The sequence below is a fragment of the Haliotis rufescens genome, unplaced genomic scaffold (genome assembly GCF_023055435.1).
Source record: "Haliotis rufescens isolate VD_foot unplaced genomic scaffold, xgHalRufe1.0.p SCAF_5, whole genome shotgun sequence".
Taxonomy (NCBI): Eukaryota; Metazoa; Mollusca; class Gastropoda; order Lepetellida; family Haliotidae; genus Haliotis; species Haliotis rufescens.
Window position 1 is genome coordinate 26,874,986 of NW_025964223.1, and position 13,794 is coordinate 26,888,779.

A 13,794-nucleotide genomic window follows, 5' to 3' on the forward strand; every position below is an offset into this window, starting at 1 on the left:
CTAAATGATCAGAAAATTGCGATTGTGTTACATTGGAAGTTCATTTTATTTATTTTAAAAACCGCACTCAGTTCGGTAGTCCTTAGTCATAGATCTAGCATCGTGATGATCGGCCTGCATTACACAGACGAGTGGAGTTACTGTGTCATGGCTGTCAAAGCAGAATAATAAACTCAAATCGATGTATGGGTTACTAGTTTAAAAAGTCATTCATCACACATTATAGCGATGAAGCTGTTATACGTGTTCAGAAACGGATGCCTATTGCCAGAGTTAATGTTGGCTGTTCTCTGTGGATGCCTTGTGTCTCTCCATAAGGCATTGACATATGCTTTTGAAATGACATTGCTTTTCATTATATTCAATAATCTGGAATCCAGCATATGAAATCCATCTGTACGTGGGCTTGCCATTTGCGAACGGTTGGTGATATTTTAATGTAATTAACATTAGACACACACAGTAGGTTGCAATCTGTACTTGATAACGCCAGATGGTGGTAGAAATTGATTTGATGTCACTGTGACAGAAAACAGGCTGTCTGCAAAACAAGCAATGATAGTTCGCATTACTGTCAAAATCTATCGATCAAAATAAACTGCCTCCGTCTTATACAAGCATTTCTATCAACTGAAACTGAACGTATTTTGGAGGAAATGACTTGGGTGAAAATTGTAGTGTTCATATATTAGGACAACGTGCATGGTGAAGTAACACAGGTGGTAATATGAAATAGTGCTTAAGAGTGTTGGAGAGGAGTTGTTTGAGACCGTCGTGTACTTGTCGTTTGGATTCAGCGTCATATTCCTGATTACCGGTATAGCTTTCTACGTGTGTTTTGCAGTGCTTCATCATGCCATATGGATTCAGCGTCATATTCCTGATTACCGGTATAGCTTTCTACATACGTGTGTGTATCAGTGCTTCATCATGCCATGTGGATTCAGCGTTATATTCCTGATTACCGGTATAGCTTTCTACATACGTGTGTGTAGCAGTGCTTCATCGTGTCATGTACATAGTATTTTTATAGTATGTAGATACATATAATTGAGTGAGGATGTTGGGCTTTTCGGCACTTTCAGTATGACGGCTTCTTGTAAATAATCGAGTCTGCCCCAAGCAAGTCAGTGATGGATATTGTGGGCAACGAACAACGCCGCCGTAGTACAAGACACGCAACCAATCAACCAAGACCGGAATCAACACATAAACACATATTGGGATCCATAACTTCGCTGACTTATTCAATGTGTATATTGGGGGCAAATGATTCCTTTAGGTAACAATATTAAAAGTACTTCATTCTTACAAAACTTAAAGGCACCAGCAGTACTCGTACCATACGACGGCGGTCTGTTAACAAACCGGACCATCATTAATTAATGTTGGGCAGCTAATAATCATATATAAATATTGTATTAACGATATGAACTTTCGAACCTTCAACTTTCTGTAGATCGCTCAGAGATACAGCAACATTGCACGAGTATTAGGCATCTACATTTTATTGAACACGTATTACCCGTCAACAATTCAAATCCACGGGTAACTTCATCTCCATTTCAAATACACAAGCTTGACCCAATCTACATGTGACCCCATCCGCATTCTAAATGCACAAATAGCTGTATGTTTTGTGGAAGCGGAATAAAGGAGCTAAATAATATTTATATCTGCACTTATGCAACAGCTGTAAACTCGCACTTGGTTACATATACCTTATGCATATAATGATCGATGGAAAAAGGGAATAGGTACTGAAACAATATGCGCATATGACCTGGTCCACAATAAATCTATCAAGTGATGTGTTACAGTTTATGATGCCATATGTTTCCTAATGCTATATAACGTAGTGTTATCATGAAGTTATCAACATGACTAAATGTCAGTTGTGATTTGCGTGTGTGTGTGCATGTGCGCGTGCGCGTTTGTTGTTTAACCCCGCACTCATCAAATTCCCAGCTATTTGATGACGGCCTATAAATAATACAGTCTGGACCAGACAATCCTGTGATTGATATTATGAACAACGATCCACGCTTTAGAGGTACATTGATACGCCATCAACCACGTCACCGAGTTGAACCACACGTTCTAATAAGTCGCCTCTGAAGACCAGCACAGCTTGCTGGGGACACGGACTGCCCACGGGCTCCAAATTTGGAGTGCTGAGAACCCCGGATACCCACGGGAATCTACTGGTATGTGTAGAAACTGTTCAAGGAAGTAAGTCCATATTCACGGTCTGTACTGACAGCATTGGAAACACATTCTAATTGATTACATATGTCAGGCTTTGTTATTGTTTTTTTTGTTCCTATTGTTTTCACTGATTTATCAGACAAACTTCAGTTTCTGGCCACTTGAGGACCTTAGTATGAGCTGGGTCGGTTAGAGTGTTAACTTGTCAAACCGAAGACCTGGGATCACCCCGACACGGGAAACAATGTTTGTAACCCTTCGTGCTGTTTCCCGCCCTGATTTTGCTGGAGTAGTACTAAAAGCAGCGTAAAACCATATTCACTCACTCATGCGAAAACATGGAGCTGGGCGTATCTTCAGAAAAAGAACTGGTGAAATCTGACCCTTGCTCTTTTTCAAGGGGGACGACATGTTGGCGCCAATATTTTGGCCCTCTTTGTTTGAAACCAAACGATTTCCGAATAGTTGAGCAAGTTAAATTGGTATTCTTTAGGTTAATCGCATTCACTGTCAACAACTTCGAGAAACTGCAATAATCACAATAAAGTCATATCAACTGTAAGTGGAAAAACTTGTCAGTAAGTAAAATTCTTCAAAACGTTGCAGGAATGTTTATGAAATTAATCAATACTAAAATTGTTACGTTAAAGCATCGCACAATCACACACCCCAGCCTGTGCTAGTTTCGACTCCTATCATGCAATGCATGGGCTTTCACGTGCCACTGGGATCATTGCACCAAGAAAAGAAAGGCTTATTACGCAACTTGCCTGTAGTACAGTACAGAGTGTGCTCTCCATATATAGCTTCGTCAAAGGAACTGACTTTGTAGGAAGAACACAACGGTTGCATGAATAAAAGTGTTGTCAGGCTGAGTGCTTCAGGAACTAATAGACGAGGGTGGCTGTCTTGCAGAAGAAAAGGGCCTATCAAACATGGCGTCTAGTTAGCAGACGTAAGTGGACAGTTTTCCAGCCATTCTAAGTTCACGGAATGAGATCGATTTTTGGAGGACAGGCTAACTTTCAAATGCCAGATATGTGTAGCAATTACACCCCAAATCTGTCAAAATTGAGGAATCAAGGCAATTCTTCCCTTGTATTGTGTGCATGTTGGAGTGAATGTTTCTAATGCATAGTTGCGGTAATGATGAACGTCCCCGCCGTCTTTTGATAAAGCAATAAGGGTAATTCACTTAGATCCCTGGACCGCGGTCATTGTGAGCTGGCATGAATGTGATCTGTTGTTTGCCCAATCCATAACCTTGTTCCTGGACGAACCATGGCCAAACAACATTCAGTGCAGCAGTGTAAATTGTGCAAAGCTGCTGGTCAAGAACATACCACTTGGAATTATGCCGAGACCACGTTCAGGAAGACTGGTATTATCTCTGCTCACACTTATCGATAGAGGAGGAAGTATCACTATTTGTACAGATGAGCTTAACCAATAGTCCACTTAACGCTAGCAAAACACCGGTTTGGAAAAAGAAGGGGATGTGCATGCTAGTTCAAATTGTTGACAATGAAAAAAAGTGAGTATGGTTTTAGGCCGATTTTAGCAATAGTCCAGCTATACCACGACAGAGGACACCAAACACACACAATGAACTCAAACCCCGCCATTAATTTTAAGATTTTGAAACTGACGTAAGCAAAGAAACCGTTTAAATGTATTTGGTAATGTGACCAGGAATGTGTCATATCTAATAATATGCATACCATACCCCCAAGACGGTACGAGCTTCACGAAATGGTAAAAGTTGAAGCGCAACAGCTGCATGCATACATTTGTAAATTTGATAAGAAAACGGAATGCCCTTGAGGCACATATGATGAACACGTGCGACTCTAAGGTTATTGAATTAGCCCTTGTAATATAATGTAATGATCTTGTCACTAGCCTCTTGCATTTTTCATTACATCATTACTTTCAATTGCGCAACATGGGGTCTAAATCGACCTCTATGTAACTAAAGAGGATATTGAAAAAGACACTATTTGTTGCATTGATTTCAATGGTACAAGAACACCACCTTACATTAAACGAATTTGACAGTGTCCCCAAGGTGGGAGTGTTGAGCTCACGAAATGCCGTCAGAGCAATGAATGAGACACGGGGCTTACTTCCTTTACCTCTAGGACTTGACACGTCTTGAGTTACAGTTTCCCAGCCTTTAGTAAAATTGTCACATCGCATAAGAGGACAAGGCCTGAATTCTTCGATTTTATATTAGTCAAAGTTAAAAGCTTTTCCTCTTCAAGCTATTTCCTCATATTCGTTATCGCACCAATCACCTCCTAGCCAGAGTCATCGATTATGGAAGACGTAACTGGATTCAAATCTTAAAATCATGGGCATCCCTTTCCCGTTTTTTCCGGGTAAATCGAATCGACAGCTTGTCCAAACACTGGAGGGTAGCGATGGGACTACTGTAAATAGGTTCAGAAAAGACCAAAAGGGGGGAAGGGAATCGGTATTGGTTATTGGGGGCGGGCCACTTCAAACCGGAGGTCGATCCTGCCACACAGGGGGACCGGGCTCAGTGTAAACTGGCACAATTGAGAAGTCGAGACAAGGGTCAAATAGTATTGACGATAAAATCTGGTGTGCAAGATGTGAAGAATAGCATGGCATACATGTGTAACCAACTGCAGTGGATCCAAGCACTTTCTATTATTACTGATCATGCGATCATGCTTATAGAGCATGAGCCGAAGGACAAGGTGACATTGTGGCATGATCGCTGCACTACTTATTATAACGTATGGTCTTAGACAAGGTTGGGCTACTTCTGTTTTCGTATCAACCTTGGTTGGATATAAAATATGTTTTTGCCGAACAACAAGCCTACATTTAATAGGACATTTAGAATCGATTATGTTTCAAAGCAGTCATGACAAATAATATCTACATCTCAAATAACTAATACATGTACCTATTATTGTCCCGAAAATAGTATATAGAAGAAACAAGAAACAGACAACAATACATCGTCATAAACAGTGTCTGTGAGTTGGCCCAAGTATGAACATCGGTGGTAAATATAAGTTACTGGGGAATATGTCAAATTAACAAATAGCATTGACACTTACACAAACCTACAGTAGTCTTGGGAAGTCAAATGTACTCTTGACCTCTATAGACAATGTAAAAGTGACCTCATGTCAAGGTGACCTTAAACTGACAGAGCATAGGATTGTAAGGATTTTGAAATGGGTTTGAAGAAAGCATTCTGAAAGAAGAAAAAATTAAACCAGATTCCATGGCGTAATCGCCTTGTTTCAGAAACAACTAATACGCCATGTAAATATACATAATCTTGAATGTTATTGATAAAGGATGATAACGGCAAGTGCACTTTTTATCCTAAATCATATGAGGTGTTTCAGCAATAAAGAGAGCCTCCAAAACTCTCTAATTACACAGACAGCTGTAGCTGTAAACACTGAACGACGGGGGAAGCTCACCTTTTCTTTGGGCACTGAAGCTGTCCTGCTCCAAGACCTCTTGGTCGTCCACCACGACGATGGTGTTGCCAAGAACGTCGTTCCTGAGGTTGATCTTTTCTACTGCCCATTCAAATGCCTGGCGCTGACCATCATGCTCTTTCTCAAACAGAGCGCCTGAAAACATAAGATAGGATATAAGAAAACCTGTTACATACAGGCATTGCGACAGGTAAGTTTCAGTTCAAGGCCGATGGCCCAAAATACACCCAATTGTATGATCCTGATATAGTAAGTTATTGGTAAAGTTAATTTATTGTTAACTGTTCACTTCCAATTGTCTATACATATTGACAATGGAAAGACATGAGGCACATTCATTTTGGTCTGTAGCAGATTAGTTATCGTGTCCATGGTTAGAAATAAAATATGCCCTAATGTAGTTCATTCGGTGTCCGCTGTGATGTTGACAACACAGTAGCAGGTGATACTCGTTTTCAATAATGTTTTGTCTCAGGCATAATCCACGTAGTCTTTATTTCCGTGAAATATTATCATGTCGACAAATTTCAATTAACAAATTAAAGTCGATACATCGAACATTAGCTCTCAAAGTCATTGGATTAAGTTGTCATGGATATGCAAGTTGAGCGGTTGCTGTTGACTGAAGAGATAATGTCCAGTCCTGAAAAGGATTATCTTTAAGCCGTTGTTTGAAATCCTATAGGAAATAATAGTTCCTGGTCTGTCAACGCGAGTCCAAAACCAAGTTTGAGACAAATATGTTAAATGCTGCGGTTTTTCGTTCAGCATCTGTTGCCACTTGAATCATCAGATAAGATTGATGTGTAGATGGGCCAAGGTAGGGAATCCTGCATCAGTCCAGCATGGCAGTACGAGTAAATTGATTGGGGTTATGAACCTACAGCCACTATGTATGTAAAGTATACGTGTTTATCGGTATAACTATTGAACATGTTTCTTTGTCTGTTTGTTGTTTAACTCCGCACTTAGCAATATTCCAGCTATATCACGGCGGTCTGTAAATAATTGAGTCTGGACCAGATAATGTAGTGATTGACACCATGAGCACCGATCTACGCAATTGGAAAACGATGACATGCATCATTCAAGTCACCAAGCCTGACCACCCGACCCTGCTAGAAACTTCTCAGAAAGAGATCGATACGGTTTGAACTATTTAATAAGTTGGAATTGTGTGGAGATACTGTAGTAAAAATTGGATGCAATGTTGCTTCAGGCAAAGTAGTTTGTGTCTGCCAACATTTATGTGTTATATTTCAAGCTGTAACACGAATCCTTCCCAAAAATCAAAGTACATGGGGAATACGTTTCATAAGCTGAATCTGATTCGAAGAAGAGTCGAATATCTCTAGGATTCTTCCAAGTTCTTGAAGGCGGATATGGAGGTCAACTGATGTGGCAATAATTCTTTCTGCATCACGTTATCAGTGACTGACGATTCTTAGAGCTAAAGGTTCTAGACGTGAGCATTATCTTCGATAAAGGATTGCAGCAATAAATCAAAATTAACGGCGGATGGAACAACGCCAGACAGATCTGCATGAATTTCAATAGATGTGCGTGATTATCTGTGCCAGCTCCATCTTTCGTTCATCCATTAATGGCAATTCTGAAACAAAAGGCACCTTAATTGTAGTCAAAAGACTGATATACCTGCCGTTGCTTCCTCTTTGTAATTCATCACAATAAAGAAGCTGTGTCATACATCTGTGTAGAGAACTATATGTCCTAGACTACAAAGAAATATACGCATCATTTTAATCTGTTGTCTTCTAAGGATTATTTGTGAAAAAAGGTAACCATAAATTGAATACAACACAAATCGGAATGAGGGAGCACTATGGGGGCATACGAGTAAGACATGAAAGAATTATCAAAGGAAGGGAAAGCTATCTTTTCTACAAACTTGTACTGAGGGATGATTAGTCGTTACCGTTTGAACCACGAAATGATTAATTAATAAAACTGCATAAAACAACACCACCAACATCACACTAAATGATATTAGAGTCAATCAGCCGAAAAGATAAATTCATCATATATACTTTTTATTTATTTCCGTATCTGTTGATAGAATTACATGCTAAAATGAGTTTGATCATGGTAAATTGATATCCTGCTAAAAATAATACTTTAACAATACGAAAAAGAATTTAATAGTTAATATAGTTAGTTGGATTGTTGAACGGTAAAATCTATTAAATTAGTTTAGCGCAATATTCAGCTACAAACCTTTCCCGATTACTAAGAGTTTAATATGAGTCATTTGAAAATAAGACCTTGGTAATTTATAGATTATGATATATTCCATCAACGACTATGTGTAGAACAAAGCTTGAAACAGCTCCGATTAAGGCACGATATATGAACAATAACTTAAATATTATATTAGGGGTATCAATCTTATTGATGATCCCCTCTAGCACTCATTTTTATACATATCACAATCAGAATGTAACCAAAATTGCCACTTGCAGGGACACTCTGTCTCAGACCACCCCTCTTCGAGATACCAAACGGAGATAATCTATTTATACGATATCATTATTTCAGCTACATGATACACGTAGCAATACGAATTGGTGTTGATAAACAACGGAACTAATACTATTTGATGCAAAACGATGTTATTGCATGAGATAGGTCAGTACTTAAAGATCCGTTCAGGCCATGAACAGTAGCTGTCCGGGGTACTAATGTCAACAGTGAATCAAACCAGTGATCAAATATTAACTTCACTTTGCTAGTTTATAAACAATTTTTAAGCAATACTTTAGCTTTTTACGTCCAAATGTTTACATGCCTGCATAAAAAATGCAGTTCGTACATTTTTTTCGTGCCAATTACCATTTACCAATTAATCCTGTAATGCTGTCATCTTTTGAATAAGCACATACAACATCTTTTGTCTCTGGTGGGAATTACTTTCAAACAAATAAGATAATTTGGCCTGGCTTCACTCATCAATAACGACCTATTACTTGCTTTTACCGATGCTGAACGATGGGTTTTTTCATCCTCTAATGACACATTGTCAGTGAAACACTCCCATTATGAGGCCAAAGAGAGCTTTGCAAAAGCCAAGGTACCAATCTGAAATATCGATGTCATGAGCCATCAGTTGATCACCGTCACAATATAATGATGATTGTAAGTAAAATATGTACAATTAATGCGTATTGGTTTGTAAGCCCCATGCCGTGACCCATAATTCAAAAACGTATATGAACAATTATCCTCAAACACTGCTTTTGCAGTATTATTGATTATACGACAAAGTTGAATTTCCCTCCAGAAAGCATAATATCACTGCCTTAGAAAGAATAAATCTAAGAACACAATGAGTTTGGAAATTGTAACATATCAACTCCTGTGTCAAAATATTTACATGCTGATCATTTGCTTAAATGAATTATGACAAAGTGGCGTGCCTTAACGAACATGAAGATTTCTCGAAACTAATAAAAGGCCAAATAAAACTTGAGAGCAAACACCACAGCATTAAGTAGAAGTAGCGGGATGACTATAAGTCCGTGATGTAGTCACTCATATTGATTTCGTGCCAGCGACCGTTAATAAATATTCCACATGGACGCTTGTATATTAACAGTTTGGAGGAAAGGTTCGGGCAATGTCAGTGAGGGTGCTAAGTTATTGACGTGCCCTGATCTCCTGTCCTTCAATGTTCCTTGAAGTGGATACTTGTTCTGCGAATTAACAGTCTTTCAAATCTCAGTTAATGCCTCCCTACGTTGTAATGAGTGCAGAATCTGTCTACTCATTTCATAATGTACAGACGTCACAGCTTCACAAACAGGTCATCGCGTTCTCACACTCGGATCGCCAACACGTATATTTACTATCCACTGATGACTGCCATTATCAACTCAACCCAACTCTCACATTAGACTGGTTTGGAGTCCTTCCTTCCTATATATATGGTTTCAACCTGGTCTGTTTTCATAGCACATACACAGACAAAATCAAGCCATGCCCTGATGGAACCACCATGTTTGTGGGAATATGGTAGCTCCTTGTAAATAAAAATCGCTGAAACGGCAGCGCCACAAGAGACAAAAGCGAATTATGTGAAAGTGTACGTTAATGTACGAGAAACGAGAAAGGGGTCATTATCCAACGTCAAAGTCATGTTTAATTTCTGTTTCGCATCGAGCGAAAATGAACATTTTGACCACTTCCAACTGTACAATATACGGAGCAGTAGTATCCAAAGCTAAACTAGCTTTATTGTCAAGGCTACAGATGTAACGAAAAATCGTCTCTGTGACGAGCATACGAAGTTCAACTTATTAAAAGAGCCATGCGGTTCAGCCGTTCATTATGTTGTCGATTTGTATGTTGGACCTATCTGTGGATATTACTGCTCAGTAATGTAGAACCGCATCATTTCTAGCGAGACGTTTTATTATGATGAATGGATACCTTTTAGCAATACTGAAGTAAATGACATGGATTCCTAAAGATATAATAGTTTTAATATTTTGACTCTCAGGCTAGAATAGCGCCACATAAACCCCTTTTTGCTGAAGCTGCAGCTTTTGCGGGATCAGCTCATGCGCGTGATAGTGTATTGTTTGTGTTACACAGTTGTCACACCGAGCACGCAGTGACGGGTCACGGTTTTGTCACTCCGAGGACACAGCTCGCTGAGTTGTATCCATTAGTAGCCAGGATCCGCTAGTCGCAGGTTCGAGTCCACGAGTTGCCCAGATAATGATCATTCGTCTGTTTGATCCGTGCCTGTTTTCGAAGAATCCACAAAGTTGTGAACATCAACGAGCCTACGAAAACTGCTAGTCACTGAAATACTGTTCAAACTAGCGTTAAATACACCCCTCACATCCGCAGACACTCTGTTTAACCTCGTGAATAACTTAACCTACGTTCTACGTGGTAGTCTCTTTATGAAGGATTAATCGAGAATCCTACAGTAACACGTGAAACTGATATGCCTGACATTGTTAAAACACCACATCTATACATTTGCATGTTTGTGCACTGCGTTCACCATTAATATCCCAAGGAATTCTCACTAACACAAGGGCAATTTGATATATTAACTATGTATTTCCCAGCACACGTGTGAAATACTCCATATGTACGCTACTCTGTTCTCTTCAAACATAGATTAATGACTTAGTTTTCAGATAGAAATCCTGCATTAATTGTACCCATTAACACTCTACCAGATTCAGAACCCTTTCTCCATTCCTTCATTATGCTTCGGAACCCTTTCTCCATTCCTTCATTATGCTTCAGAACCCTTTCTCCATACCTTCATTATGCTTCAGAACCCTTTCTCCATACCTTCATTATGCTTCACAACCCTTTCTCCATACCTTCATTATGCTTCAGAACCATTTCTCCATACCTTCATTATGCTTCAGAACCCTTTCTCCATACCTTCATTATGCTTCAGAACCCTTTCTCCAATCCTGTATTATGCTTCAGAACCCTTTTTCCATTCCTTCATTATGCTTCAGAACCCTTTCTCCATTCCTTCATTATGCTTCAGAACCCTTTTTCCATTTCTTCATTATGCTTCAGAACCCTTTCTCCATACCTTCATTATGCCGCAGAACCCTTTCTCCATAACTTCATTATGCTTCAGAACCCTTTCTCCATTCCTTCATTATGCTTAAGAACACTTTCTCCATACCTTCATTATGCTTCAGAACCCTTTCTCCTTTCCTTCATTATGCTTCAGAGCCCTGTCTCCCTAGTTTAATAATGCTTCAGAACCCTGGCGTAGTAAGACAAGTATTTTGAAGAAATTTGAATTTTCATATATTAAACAAGACGTATTTCGTTCACTATACTTCCTTGAACCAACTGCATAATTCTGTGGTGCTACAAACATGATACAAGTTCCAGGTCTTGTTCCTAAAAAAAGAAGATTAATACACATTTTACACAATCTGATTCAATTTTGATTATCATACCATGACACTTAGATTATTCACCGCCAATCTTGAAGTCCGATTAAAATATTTGTCAGTCTTGATATTACAGTTTGCTGGATGCGTGTGAACATAACATCTGCAGATAGTCCTTTTACATTGGATACATGATTACGATGACATTTATCGATTGTAACATTCACTTACAGATCATGAACATGTTGTAATCTGCATTTTGTAAATATTCATGAAAAAGTTTGAAAAAGTTTTGAAAAAAAAACCCACACATTTTTATGCGCATTGAATTGTGTATCGCAGATGTGTAAAACGCCCGTCATACAATATTCCCATTTGCAATTCTAGACTGCTTAACTACTTATCAGGGCTAGTGGTGCTCCTCTCATAGATCCCTGTGTCAATTAGAGAATACAACATATACTTTTGAAAGAAAACATACACGTCCTTGGGGGAGCTATTTCTTTTAGATGAATAAACTACAGACATTAATGTAAGTATAATGTTCTGAAGAGCTTAGGGGAAGGCACATTTATTGAAATACCCAGAGACGACATGCATGTGTTTTTCCACATGCGTTTTACTTTATCACTTTATCACCGCGAACAATAATTATGTATGAAAACGCCAGCCATCCGGAAAGTGATAGCTGAACCACTTTATTACTTTTAATATAATGTATAAAAATAATATTAGATTTTTTAAATATTTATGTTTAGACAGATGTTTCACCGTTGTTATAACGTATGCGAGATTATTTTTTTATGAAAAAGTGTATCTTATTGTTTCCATTGCATATGCAAAAAAATGTTAATTACTTGTATCAACTTGCAAACTTCAAACAATGTTTCAAAATAGAAAAGCGTATTTCCCTGAATAGCAACATGGAGGACACTGTACTCTTCCAATCTACCTAAACATTCGTTTATACGTTATCCCCTATCCAGTATGATGGTTGTGTTTTGGGGTTAAACAAAGACATGACTGAAGCAATCCTAACACAATGTTCTCCTGGGTGCTGCTGATAGCGAAAAGCTCGGACTCAACGACACCCACACCAGATGAATCACAACATACTCTACGCTCATCAAACATTCTTCCCTACCAAACTCGAGAGGAAGCCATATGCAAAAATCTTGGAAAGTCTTCAAAAATGTTAAATCAAGCCTCAAATAGAACTTACAGTCTCTCTGCATATTACACTTCATCTGGTGGAGTGTGGTCAAGTGGACATGGATATATACCATATCGCTAAAATGTGCAGGAGATCCCGTAGTCACATCACCAGCTTCAAAGTATCATCTACAGATTCTGAGAAACATCTTGCAGTCAAATGTTTCTACACTGGGAAAACAACAGTGATGTGTATATGATATGATTTCATAGGTTAGAGACCACATGGGGAGGGCTAGCTACGCCTGGGATACATTTAAGAATGTATGTTGAATGGTATCACATGGCTCATGTTGCAATAATCACTGACATAGTTACTCACAAAGCGATATAGGATTCTCTCGTTTTGCATCCGTTGATTAATATGTATTGCATCATGAAACGTTTGTTGCAGCATTATTTGAACGACGGTGTAATATTGCTGTATCGTGATTGTTTAACCATGATTTAGTGTCTTATTATTAAATACACATTACTATTAAAAAAACCGTGATGCGTTTAAATGGTGTTTTTTCTTTCAAGTGGCAACCTATTTATGGCAGATGGTGGAATCGTATTTGTACATATAGCACAAGATGATAATGAAAACTGACCACGTGAATCCAATTCGGCTATTATAATTATAGAGTATGGTATAGCCTTGCTCCAAAGCTGTATTGAATGATAACTTCATGAGTGTAAAGTAATTCTATCCTTATAATAGGCAAGTCTATATAAGCTGACAGTGGACAACTTGTTCCTATTGTTTATATAATCTAAAAATGATCTTATTATGATTTTAACTAATAATGTTTACCTAATAGATTTATGCAAGTCTATACATGGCCATGTGAGTCTCAAATCATGTTGTGGAGATGTCGCATGTGATGAACCAAGCAAGGCTAACTACATGTAGAACCTGTTTGACAAAACATTCATATATGCTAACTCATGTCAACCAATATCTCCAGTAATTTCGACCTAACACCAGTGCATCTGCCTAA

At 38.6% G+C, this 13,794-nt stretch overlaps 1 protein-coding gene across 8 annotated transcripts in view; it reads right to left on the minus strand.

The window, feature by feature from the left end:
- The window catches only part of LOC124110579 (glutamate receptor ionotropic, kainate 2-like), a 111,553-nt gene that overhangs the window by 21,798 nt on the left and 75,961 nt on the right, over nucleotides 1–13,794 (minus strand). For all 8 annotated transcript variants that reach the window (XM_048383662.1, XM_046469926.2, XM_046469928.2 and 5 more), the window contains one exon: nucleotides 5,679–5,834. In XM_048383662.1, coding sequence (XP_048239619.1) covers nucleotides 5,679–5,834 — 156 coding nt within the window. The remainder of the gene's footprint in view (nucleotides 1–5,678; nucleotides 5,835–13,794) is intronic.